General features: G+C 35.6%; 2 protein-coding genes across 3 annotated transcripts; one reads left to right on the forward strand and one right to left on the reverse strand.

Annotated features, from left to right (window-relative positions):
* Positions 1–4,638, forward strand: LOC122294756 (putative uncharacterized protein DDB_G0270496). Its single transcript, XM_043103689.1, has 13 exons — positions 1–334; positions 457–590; positions 844–916; positions 1,088–1,162; positions 1,253–1,363; positions 1,526–1,568; positions 1,966–2,062; positions 2,638–2,740; positions 2,821–2,916; positions 3,050–3,082; positions 3,685–3,784; positions 4,225–4,309; positions 4,399–4,638. Exons 1-13 carry the CDS (start codon positions 245–247, stop codon positions 4,523–4,525), a joined length of 1,167 nt encoding a protein of 388 aa, XP_042959623.1. The 5' UTR covers positions 1–244; the 3' UTR covers positions 4,526–4,638.
* A 2,171-nt stretch (positions 4,639–6,809) lies between these two features.
* LOC122294896 (poly(rC)-binding protein 4-like) lies at positions 6,810–11,709 on the reverse strand. Of its 2 annotated transcripts, XM_043103881.1 has the most exons (8): positions 11,233–11,698; positions 10,519–10,620; positions 9,165–9,383; positions 8,904–8,962; positions 8,712–8,803; positions 8,481–8,593; positions 8,140–8,202; positions 6,810–7,192 (listed from the first exon to the last, which is right to left on the reverse strand). In XM_043103881.1, exons 1-8 carry the CDS (start codon positions 11,647–11,649, stop codon positions 7,112–7,114), a joined length of 1,146 nt encoding a protein of 381 aa, XP_042959815.1. In that variant the 5' UTR covers positions 11,650–11,698; the 3' UTR covers positions 6,810–7,111. The 2 variants fall into 2 exon arrangements, 1 of the variants encoding a protein (XP_042959815.1); XR_006237790.1 differs by lacking the exon at positions 6,810–7,192 and having other exon boundaries at positions 8,481–8,610; positions 11,233–11,709.
* Between the last annotated feature and the right edge of the window lie 416 nt (positions 11,710–12,125).

Here is a 12,125-nt window from a genome sequence, read left to right on the forward strand (position 1 = left end):
AAAAGATTCCGGATTCATCCCGGGTCAAATTGACCTAGGATAACCCGGGTTGGAACCCGGTTGAACAGCATCAGCTAGGGGTTTTTGCCATCAAAACCCTAGCTTTACATTGGGCTTCGTCTTCGAGTGCAGGAATTGGAATTCGTTCAAAACCATCTCTGGCAGCGCCCTGGTAACCCCCGTCGACGGTGGTCTTCTAGTATAACATATATTTGGATCTTTGAGTTTGTTAAGAGTTTTCAAGATGGGACCTTCGAAGCAGTTGAAGAAAGCGCAAGACAGTGACAGTGATTTCGAAGATTACGATGATGGCATGGATAGCGAGAATCTAACTGTGAGCAAATATTTTTTTAACAATTGCTGGGCTTTGTTATGTTTTTTTTTTTTTTTTGTGGGAGACGGGTGGGGGGGGGGGGGGTGTTATGCTCTATTTATGGTTTTTGTTACTCCTTTTAGCATGAAGAAGAAGAAGAAGAAGAAGACGACAACGACGATGAAGATGGAGAGGAAGATGAAGGGGAAGGTATTGATAGAGATGCGGAGATGGAAGAGCTTGAGAAAGAGTACAAAGCTCTTCAGCGCCAGGAGCTGTAAGACTCTTTTTTGTTTACCGTATGGGGTTATGCACTTGATTTCTTTACCAGCGTAGAAACTGTTCTGGGCTACTGGATACAAGTTTGATTTATTTTTTGATTTGTCGACAACTTTTGCTGAATATTGGTGACACGGAGAGGATCAATTTCACACACATTATATGTACACAGGCACTTGAGGACATACTTGTCCTTGCATATCTGCAAATATATGCTATTGTATTATTTTTAAGTTTTGATTTTCATTCAGAGATATTCTAAAGGATATGAAGCGTCACAAGGATGAAGATCTTCTTAAGGGTCAGGCAGTGAAGAACCAAAAGGTGTGAGTGCTGTTTTTATACTCGGAATTCTATTGCTAAAACCATAATATAGGTTATATGGATTCTATGGATTCAGCAAATGATATTCATTCCCTTGCCATGTAATTTTTTTCGTATACGTGCATGTTCTTCACTGCATTGACAATCTCTCCCTTCCCCTTTTTCCTGAAGGCTCTCTGGGACAAAACTCTGGAATTCAGATTCTTACTTCAGAAAGCGTTCTCAAGTTCAAATAGATTACCCCAGGTCTTGTTTGGAACTTAACTCTTGTTTACCTTGACTCTGGCTCTTTGTTATATCCAAACATACTGACTAAACATGATGTGCTGGCTACAGGAGCCAGTTAGGTCTTCATTCTGTGATTCAGATGAGGATGTCAACGTAGCATATTCAAACCTGATTACCTCATCTAAGAAGACTTTAGATTCTCTAGTGGGATTACAAGAGGTATGAATGTTCTGGAAAGTTGTTCTGCCTCCTGTGTCTCTTGATACCCTGTTCAATTACCTTCAAAGAATATTCAGCAGTGAATGTTTTGTTTTAGCTATATAAATTAGGCTTTGACACTCAATTTTTTCTATTCATCTTGTTGTATTTCTGTTGCGACAGGCTTTGCTTGAGAAGAATCCTTCTATTGTTCAACCCACAGATGGTATGGACAAGTTTTGCCTCTTTTTTACTTTTCCATGATTTGTACACCTCCCATTGTTTATTCAATTTGTTGCCATTTTCTAGATTCTTTATCCTCCACCAAGTGTTACTTGTTATAATTTCAACCTCTCTCAAGTTAGGCATCTTGAATTAACGTTTTACCTAAAACTACTTTAGGGTTCGGATATTTCTAGTATTCTTGTGCAATTTTCTTCAACGTAAAGCTAATGATAAATGATGACCTGATTGTAGAAACACCAATAGATTGTGTTACTAAACTAGTGTAATTTTATTGGAGATTTTAGCATTGAAGATGAATCTGTGGTTCATTGTTTGATAATCTATATGCGATAGAAATTGTTGTTATGGCTTGCTTATCATAAAATTATTTTCTTAAGGTAATTTTGGAAGATCATCCAAGATCTCAGAAGCTGCTATGAACTCTAGTGTTGAAGGGGATGAAGATTGGTCTAGGGTTTCTCAGATGCAGATGAGGTACTTTGATCATCTCCTACAATAGCCAACCCTCGCATGTTAAAACCATGTTTTGAATATCCCATCTAATTTAGCCAATGCTATGGAGGTTCTTCGAACTTCCTTACCTGAATCTTGGTAATGTAATACTCATATGCTTTGGTATTATTAATGTTTCACCTTATGTACACTTCTTTCATGCTTTGACAACTTCCCTTGCATGCTTTATTGCATTTCAGTTTTGCATATCTGTTAAATTGTAGTTTATGATATGTTTTATGCTATATACCACGCTCTCATTCTACTCCCATTACATTATGCTGATGTGGCAATATCCATCAACCATTTGTTTGGCTATTTTTGTAAACAATTAATTTAAAGGTTGATGAATAATGTCACATCAATGTGGTAGGATAGGATTGGGATGAGGTTGTAGAATATAGCATTTTTCCTATGATATATGTATTTTTATGTACCATTACTTGTGAAAAAATATCAAATGTCAGCTTTGCATGTATTAAACCTTTCTAGTGGGTCTAATTTTTTAACTTGGGTGTTCCAAGTTATTTGAGCGTATTCGTGCTTGTATCTTGTAGGATAGCTTCCTTCAGAGACAAATCAATAGACAAATGGCAGAGGAAGACACAGGTGACAACCGGTGCTGCTGCCATGAAAGCCAAATTGCATGCTTTTAACCAGGTAAGGACCGTGAGTGGACTGGCAACCATGCTGCCCTGTTAGATGAACAATTTTCTAACTCAATCCTTCTCTTGTAACAGAATATTAGTGAGCAAGTTGCTGCCTATATGAGAGATCCAAGTAGAATGATCAAGCAGATGCAACTGAGGAAATCAACAGTTGGCATATTTGGGAGTGTAAGATAATCTTCTCTTTACTTATCAAAATAAAGATAATCTTCTCTTTTCCATACGCACATGTAGACTAAATAAACAAGGTATTCATATACTTCTTCTGCTCATATTCTAATACCTGACATGTTGATGGCAGGGTCTTGGAAGGGAGGATAATTCTGAGAGAGAGGTAACCGAATTTTCACGTAGTTGAGTTATATAGTTTTCATTTTAATTCTAGGACCTCATCTGAAAGTGGAAGTTTAAGTTCCAAATACTGTTGAAATAAATCTATCTGGTGTGCTGTATATTTAACAAATTGCAAATGGCCAATTCTCCAATACATTCATTGCCTGGAAAGGCCCATCGTGAAAAATGGGACCATAATCATATTAATTTTTTTGGACGTACTGAGACCACCTCCTCCAACCTCATGACACAAATTCTTTTTACATTATTCTACTTTGATCAAGAAGTGATCAAGAAGCACTTGCTGATAGACATCCTGTATCGCTGGATGACTGAAAATTTTGCCAGCATTAGCAAATGATGACCCCAATATTAGATATGTTGCATTCTTATTCATGCATGACTAATAAAAGAGAAACAAAGTTCTTTCTGTATTTTGTATCACTTAAATACATCACATCAGTCGGTGTGGCAGAGAATGACAAATCCAAGAAAAAAATAGCATTGCTCTAAATAAAATGACATTTTTTTAATGAGAGGAATACTGAAGTTCTGTTTTCCTTGTGACAATTTGATGTTTATTAATCCTTTTACTTTGATTAGGAAGTACAACCCGATGGTGACCCTGAACTTCTAGACGACACCGAATTTTACCAGCAATTATTGAAGGAATTCTTTGAGATGATTGACCCAACATCATCGGGTAAGATATTGTGGCATCTTGTAGTTTGCATATCCACGTTTTTGTACTTGGACCCAGTTTATTACTTTTTATGCTATGAACATACCGTGGAAGTTTGATTGCGCATTTGCATTGTGACATCAATTTCTTCTGTTTTGTCTTCTTCCTTTTTTTTTTTTTTTTTTTTAAATCCAAAAAAGAACAGAAAATTTTATTTCTATATTCCATGTTTCATGCTAGACATTCCAATTACAGCACTGCTTTGGATAAGAAAGTGGACTTGCAACCGACAATTTATGGATACCTCTTTTTGTTAAAAAGTTGCTTTGTACATTTTCAAATTGAACTTCGTTTTTGAAGAGGATCGGTTCCATACCTGTCCGATAGTTATTTAAGGGACAATTACTTGCTAGAGAATCAGTGATTGACTCCTGATTTTGACTCTTGAATATTACATGCAGACTCAGCCTTTTATGCTATGAAAAGGTTGCAAACTAAGAAGAGAAAGATGGTAGATCGGAAGGCCTCGAAGAGTCGTAAAATAAGGTAACTTATCCTTAGAAGTTGCTGCCATGTAATTCTCTAAATTAATGCATATCCGAACATAATTGTTCACATGCACTATAATTTTGCAGGTACCATGTTCATGAAAAGATTGTCAATTTTATGGCTCCTCAGTCTATGGATCTTCCTCCTATGGCAGCTAAATTATTTGACAATTTGTTTGGATTGAAAACCCAAAAACCAGCTTCTGTAGTCTAGTACTCATGCACAAGTGGGGCAGCCGTAAGGTCGTATGAAGTCAAAGGCTTGCCAATATGTAATATCAGTTAACGAAATTGCCTTTGTATTTATTTACTTTACTTCATGCTTTATATCTGGAGTATGGTTTTCAATTTTTTATTTTATTTTATTTTATGAGTAATTCTATATATAATTGTGAAGTATGTAAGTGCCGTGTAGTCATTTTGAAAATAATAGAGTCCACTATCAATTTTTTTTTCTTCATTTCATGTAGATTCTGTATTTATTTATTTTTTTCAAAATGATTGTACGGTACTTGCATATTTATGATTGCAAGTATCAAATGTGCAAAAAAATAAAAGGAAAATTAATTTTTTAAAAATAGATTATTATTTTAAAGTAATTACACAGTATTTGCACATTTCTATTTCTCATTGGTGCAAACAAATGAAAAAAAAAATGTTAAATAGATGCTTTTCAAAACTAAAAAAGAATTATTTTGTTTACGCAAAAAAGATTTTACAAAAGATAATGTTGCCCAGATGACTAACACAAGAGGGGGGTGAATTAAATTGTATTAAAAAAATAATAATTATAAATCAAATATACAATATAAAATATAAACAAAATAAGAAATAGTAATAAATATAAAAAGTAAGGGTAAGAGAGAAGCAAACTTAGTATGTTAACGAGGTTCGGCCCCACTGCCTACGTTCTCACCTCAAGTTACCCCTTGAGGATTTTCAAATTCACTATTCAACTTCTTTCAGGTGGAAATAAAAATCTATTACACCTTTGAACAATACCACTACAAAGGATTCGTGTAAAACACCCTCTATACTTGCAATCACCTTACACGTGGTGATTTAACTATTCCCTATGTAGAACACTTTCTATACGCACAAGAGTTATACACTATTTTACTGATACAAGAGCTGATAGTAGGTAGGTTATCAGAAAACATTCCTCAATGAATGGAATAAGAACAATAGAGCGCAAAATATATCTCTCAAAATGAACAAGAATTAAGGCCCAATGCTTAGAGAAAAAAGAATGAAAACTTTGAATGAATGTTGTATGCTCTTAGTGTTGTAAATATGAAACTTTCAAACGATCTATTTATAGGCATATAAGACTTCATATTCAAATTTAAAAAGATACACATGTCAAAGACAACATCATTCATTTTAAAAAAAAATAAAAATAAAAGGTTCTTCTTTTTCAATTGTCAAAGACAATATCATTCATTTTTCAAATACTTTAAACCTAATCTTTTACTTTTGGCATATGACAAAATGAGCACACTTTACTTTTCAAAAAATTCAAACCTAATCTTTTACTTTTTGCATATGACAAAAGGAACATACTTTACTTTTCAAAAAATTCAAATCTAATCTTTTTACTTTTTGTATATTACAAAAGGAGTACACTTTACTTTTCAAAATTTTCAAATAAAATCATCTACATTTTACATAAGTCAAAAAAAGCATCAATCACTTTTGAAAATATTCAAATAAAATATGCACATGTGAAAGATGACAATAAATCATCTTTAATATTTTCAAAGTTCAACCCTTTAATCAAGATATGCACATGTAAAAGATGACAATCAATCATCTTTCAAAATTTTTAAATTTAATTTTTAAAATATTCATGCACATGTGAAAAATGTATTTTAATGCTTTATGATAAAATATTAATTTTGAACCTTAATTCTAGTTTCAGATTTTTAAGATATTTACAACATTACTCTATAACTTTAATGTAAACTTATTCCCTTCTTACTCATACTTATTTCCTTGATCTACTTAACCCTATTGTGTAGACAACTTGACCTTGAGACTTATTTATTCTTTAAATTCATTTGTTATCATCAAAATCTATCTGTAAATATATAATTATACAAAACTTAAAACTTTAAGTTCAACAGATAAGTTACATATTTGATTTGGCGAGTTTTTGCTCAACCAAAAATTCTCTCGTAAATTCAATTCAGAAGAAAACTGACAAAACACATTTAGCTTGTAAAATCACTTTTGTAGAATTACATGTAGACTGGTCAATTCTCCAGATAAGATGTCTCTTTTTGCTATATGATGCATCTATTAACCGAACATCCAACTATTTAATGTATACAAAAATAACCGTGCATAGAATTTTTGTTTTATATGAGTTTGTCAAGTTGATTACCTGAAATGTCCACAACTACACCTTGTACATCAAACAGTTCTTTTTTTTAATGAATTTGTACATCACACATTTAATAGCTACACTTAGTAACAATGCTGGAAGTTTAAACAAATATAAAAAGCAACAATGCTGGAAGGCATTATCTATATCGTTCTATTGTTTTTTTTAATGTCCGGTGGTTGCCTCAATAATCATTTTGTGATTACATCAAGCTAGGTCAATGTTACACAGGTTTGCAGCTGGTCCCATAGGAGCAACGAGAGTTTAACGGGGGAAAATCAACAAATGGAAAATGACCAACTCTGGCCATTACCTACACACAAAACTCCTGAAAATTTGTTAATACGCTATCAGACCTAAAAAAAACCCCATATGGGGACAACAAAGAGCATTTTTGGAGGCAGGAAGGATGGTTTATGCTGCCTGTTGAGCACTAGCTTGTTGTATCAACTGAGAATATATGTACTCGTCAACCCTCTGCTTAGCCAACGCTACCTGTTAAGCATCTAAACATTTGAGAGAGAGATAGAAAGGGAGACAGCAGATCCATGATGCATACATATCCATTTTCTCAACCAAAAAATAAAGCAAATCAGCCTCTTTATTCATTGGGGGAAAAGACAAGAATGCCATTTTTCTTTTTGCCAAGATATCAGATTTTTACCGATATATCACAGTGATATATTCCCTATCAATATACATCACTCTTTTGAACTTAATACTTTTTTACAAGTACTTAATGCAGCATTTTTTATATTAATCAAACTATTCTATTACATGAATTACTTGACCCTAGAACATTTCAAACCTAACAGTGCTGGCTCTTCCTGGTCCTTTTCTTTCCCTCACTTCACAATTTGCACAAATATCCTCTTGCAAGCCAAGCAATGCAAAGGGAAAAAATGTTCTAAATCTTTCCTAGTGCTTTAGAGAATGGATTATATTTGTGCATGAAACGACTTATCTTGCTTCTATTTGGGTTTTTTCCTAGTTTTTTTATTTTTGGGCAGGGGGAGAAAGGATAGATTGTAATGTAAAAATATTAACTTTTTCCAAATTACAAGAATAAAAAATTGTTATCTACGAACAAGATGATAAGAAAAAGAGATCACAATTCATACTTCTGCGTGGTAAAAGATATTTAGTTTGTTGTGAGGGTTTGAGATAACGAAAGTAGTTAAACTTGGGATCATTATCAGATTGATATGATCCCAATCAATTTGAAAATTTATTAGAACTTTTGATTTTTTTTTTTTTTTTTTTTTGTAGGTGTTTTTTGTTTTGGGTTGTTTTTTTTTTGTTTTGGGGGGGGGGGGGGTACCCATCCACGCCTAATAATGGGATGTCTTTAACATTGAGCTTATTTCTATATTTTTTTTTTCTGTCATCATTTTGGTGGTATTAACAAATGATTATTATATAACCAAGAAAGATGGACATACCTGTTGAGTGCTACCAGCAAATTGAATTTGTCGCTGTTTTTGTTCACCTTTCCCACCATATACCTGGAAAAAAATATATATATAACAGCTGAAACAAATGCAAAGGTCCTAAAAATTTTTAAGGGTTTTTAGCAATAATGTAGTCATGAACTTTACCTGGACGCTAAGAATTTATTTTTACTGGTTGGAATTGGGAAAACATTGAAATTTGAAACCAATAAATGATAAAAGACCTAGGGACAGCAAGCAGCAACTTAATCCTCACTCTTCCTAACAGAACTAGGGACAATGTGATGTTTCACGGCAAGAGATCACAACCTCAAGATTTTAGATCTGCCTACCTTGATCATTGCTCCAGACTCATTTCTGATCCTCGATATGTTTGAGCCACACCTGCCGATCAACCCACCAACAAGCGTTTCCGATATCACCATCTCAAAGGTTACATAATCAGCTGCAAGATTGGTTGTCCTAAAGATGATGTGGTTATGACAAATATTAAAACTTGATATAACTGCAAAACATGGCAGTTGAGCAAAATGAGTAGTTTGGTATGGGAAAATATCAATAACCTGAAGTTGGGTCCAAGAATGGTTGGGGTGGTCTGATTGCAGTATAGTTGTATGCGGGACTAATAGAAATCACTTGTCGCGGTGGGTTTTCCCTGAATAAAATGGAACTGGATTATAAACATTGATTTAAAAAAAAAAAAATTTGATTAATGTCTAAAAGAAAGTACTATCCATCCCGAATTCAATTTAGACCTTAGTTGAGAACCAATCTCCTCCAAAGCCTTCAGTACTGCAGGAACATCACCTGATATCTGAGTTTAACAGAAACCCAAAACATTATTCATTGTTAGCATTAGAAAGAAACTAGAGGCATAACTAAGCATGAATAACAGTAGGTAAATTAAAATTAAATTAGCGCTGTAAATTAGCACTGGAATTTAGTGCAGGAACATCACCTGCACCAAATGCATCGATTTTACTTCAGTTCAACATTGACGGCTAACACAAACTCACCTGGACCACTCGATCTGATTCATGAGCAGAAGCACACAAAGGTAGCTGATTTGGAGCAAGAATTGTAATTGTGGCTCCAGAGGAATTCCTCAATTTCTCAATGTTTTGACCAGACATCCCAATCAAAGAACCTGCTTGGGACCCAGCAATCAAAAGCCTAATTGTATTGGCAGCCACATGCCCTGCAGCTACTTTTGTCTCCGTACTACTATCATCTTCCTGTAGGGAAAACGGTTTACTTCATCAGTGCCACCAGCATGAAAAACAATTTGCCAGATTTTTTGTGCAAAGTTTAAGAAAAAAAATCCAATCCCACAGGTCTTCAACTTCTTAACTTGGTAACAATAGCTATGGAAATGGAAAGTACAAATGACAACCATTATCCTAAGAAGCTTGAAACAATCCAAGGTTCCAAGCACTCTTGCTCATTTTCCAAGTGTATCGCGTATCCAGGGGCTTCCAGAACGTGTAATCTTCAAATGATTAAGAACTTCATGCCCAATGAACTTCAAATGTAGTAAGGTTTTATGGAAACTCCAAAAGTTTTCATAAAAAGTTGTTGAAAGACTACTACTCAGTGGATTTGATGTTTCCTTATATTTTGATTAGTTGTATGTGCTGTAAGAGCATTCCAAGCAAACTACCAGAAACGGGAGATTTGAGGACATGAAATAACATGAAACACCTAGGAAGCATCACATTAACACATAGTGAACCCAAAAATAAGAAAATGGTCAGTGTTTGCCTACTTCTAGAAGATAGCTAGTGTAAGGGAAAGTCTTCAAACTAAATGCTTCCAACCTCCACTTCTAAAAAAATGCTTCAGAACTCAGCCATTGGTTTATAGAAAGACAGTTTGATGATTCTAATGGAAAGAGCATCATATACGAATTCATAATTCACATCAGTGCAGTTGGAACCAGACTTACTACATCTTTACCACTTGAGGCAACCCAATAATTCATGAGCGACTATATGCATCCAAGTGAATAGAATGCTTTGGAGACAGTGTCTAGCCACCTTATCAATATCATGCGATCCACCATTGCACCAGGTTAGTATTTGTGATGTCTTTTTGGTGGTAAGGATGATGTCTGGAATGAGATCCTTGATCAACCACTTTCCAGTGATTACAAATAAGAGCATTGTCTATTGTTGAATTTATTTCAAGAAGTCCATCAACTAAGGGTCACCCACGAAATAGTTAACCATATAAAACTCAATGCGCACTGTTGAGAAAGGAATTTACCGAAAAGCACACCCATAAATTAACAACAACAATGTGCATTGACATTAAATTTCAAGAACCCACCACATGAAGCTTAGTTGAGCTGAGCAGCATAAATTACATCACCTTTAGTATTAGACTTGCTATTTGCTGGAGTGCATTCTCTGCGTCAGACACTGTATTGTCACTGTCTTTAGAACTTATAATAATTACCCGCTCTTCGTGTCGCTGCAATCCATAAGAAAGATTTAGTACGTGTCACAGCCACTTAAAAGGTGGAATTAGGCTAGTCATCCCATTTGTTTGTAAACAAATTTGGCTTCAATTCTAATAAATTGAAACGAATAATATCTGGCAATTTCTCAGCCAGGTAAATGGAACTCTTTAGCACTTCCAATGGCATCTGAGTCCTTCCTACACGTTTAAGGTCAACGTTGTAAAACGCAAGTTCTTTTGAGGTGGGTAAATAATATCATAAGCAGTAAAACAAAAACCCAACGAGCAGTAACTCAAAATCACCTCCTCTAATATCTTACCAATTAAAAAAATTTCTGAAACATAAATGCTTGCAAATGCTTTTTTTAATACAATACCACGTATTAAAGATCAGCGAAAGAAACTTGAGCTCTATCTAGGGCTCTTTCGACGTTTCCCCAAAGAACCCGATTTTAGCTTACGAGTTGTGAGCTTTCCGTTCCACGTATAAAAAACATTTCAACAATAACCAAGCGTCTCGTTTCAATTACAAAAGCATTTTTCCTTTCTCTAACTTCTCTCAGAACCCTGACGCGACAATATAAAAATTTGAAAAAACAAAATTCAAAGAAACAAAAAGCTTACAGCGATGGAATCTGCGATTTTTATAGTGGCCTTGGTATCTTCGCGAATCTTTTGGATTCGGCAGCCTTCCTTGCCGATAACCTTCCCGATCTGCCTCGACGGCACCACAACTCTGAACAGCACGTCCTGCGCCGTGCTCGCGCGTCGCTTCGCTGCCGACTCCTCGGTCTCCAAAGATGACGGAAGCTCGTCCTCTCGGCGGCGCTTCCCGGCAAACGAATGTCCAGGTCCGGATCCTGGTACGGGAAACGACACCGGTACGGGTACAGGTACAGGAACCGGTACCGGTACTGACGGGTGCATCATAGGGTTCATGGGGATTTGGCCTGGATGGGCCATTGTTAAGGGGTTTTTACAGAGAAATTTACAGAGGTTTTGGGGGAAGAAGAAAAAGAAAGAGATCACGAACAGCACCATCGAATTTACCAATTAGGTTATATATGAAGCCGATTGGAATCATTGGATTCGAACTAATTTACGGAACTACCCTTCTTTAATTCCTCCTTTCATCTATTGCAACCGTAATTTAGATATGAGAATACCTGAGACGGGCTGTTAACACTCAAATAACAGCCTTCCAGTAATTGCCTGCCATGTATGCATCTCATGTTCTTTATGTCTAAACCACAATACATCCAATCTTTGTCCATTTAATCTCAAACCCATTCAGGTCCCCATTCATGTCTCCTTTTGGTTCGAGCAGAGATAGCTCGTATACCATCTAGGTCCCCCCATCTCGAGACGGCTTCATTCCCAAATCGCTCCGGTGGTTCGAATCACACCGACAGCCCCATCCCGCGACCAAGTATTGTTTATTGTCGCTGCGGGAGGTTCGAATCAACACGGCTTCAGACCCTTCTCGTTGAGGTCCCCTTCTCACTGCGAGAGGTTCG

Source organism: Carya illinoinensis, chromosome 14 (genome assembly GCF_018687715.1).
Source record: "Carya illinoinensis cultivar Pawnee chromosome 14, C.illinoinensisPawnee_v1, whole genome shotgun sequence".
In the NCBI taxonomy this organism is placed as follows: domain Eukaryota; kingdom Viridiplantae; phylum Streptophyta; class Magnoliopsida; order Fagales; family Juglandaceae; genus Carya; species Carya illinoinensis.

What these genes read in the sequence shown, in the direction of transcription:
- LOC122294756 (XM_043103689.1), top strand. Translation starts at nt 245, where the DNA reads ATGGGACCTTCGAAGCAGTTGAAGAAAGCGCAAGACAGTGACAGTGAT. An exon ending in GTTCAAATAGATTACCCCAG is followed by an intron (nt 1,163 to 1,252) that starts GTCTTGTTTGGA and finishes TGCTGGCTACAG; the next exon opens with GAGCCAGTTAGGTCTTCATT. An exon ending in CTCTAGTGGGATTACAAGAG is followed by an intron (nt 1,364 to 1,525) that starts GTATGAATGTTC and finishes CTGTTGCGACAG; the next exon opens with GCTTTGCTTGAGAAGAATCC.
- LOC122294896 (XM_043103881.1), bottom strand. Translation starts at nt 11,649, where the DNA reads ATGGTGCTGTTCGTGATCTCTTTCTTTTTCTTCTTCCCCCAAAACCTC. An exon ending in AAATCGCAGATTCCATCGCT is followed by an intron (nt 10,621 to 11,232) that starts GTAAGCTTTTTG and finishes TATGGATTGCAG; the next exon opens with CGACACGAAGAGCGGGTAAT. An exon ending in GAGATTGGTTCTCAACTAAG is followed by an intron (nt 8,804 to 8,903) that starts GTCTAAATTGAA and finishes CATTTTATTCAG; the next exon opens with GGAAAACCCACCGCGACAAG.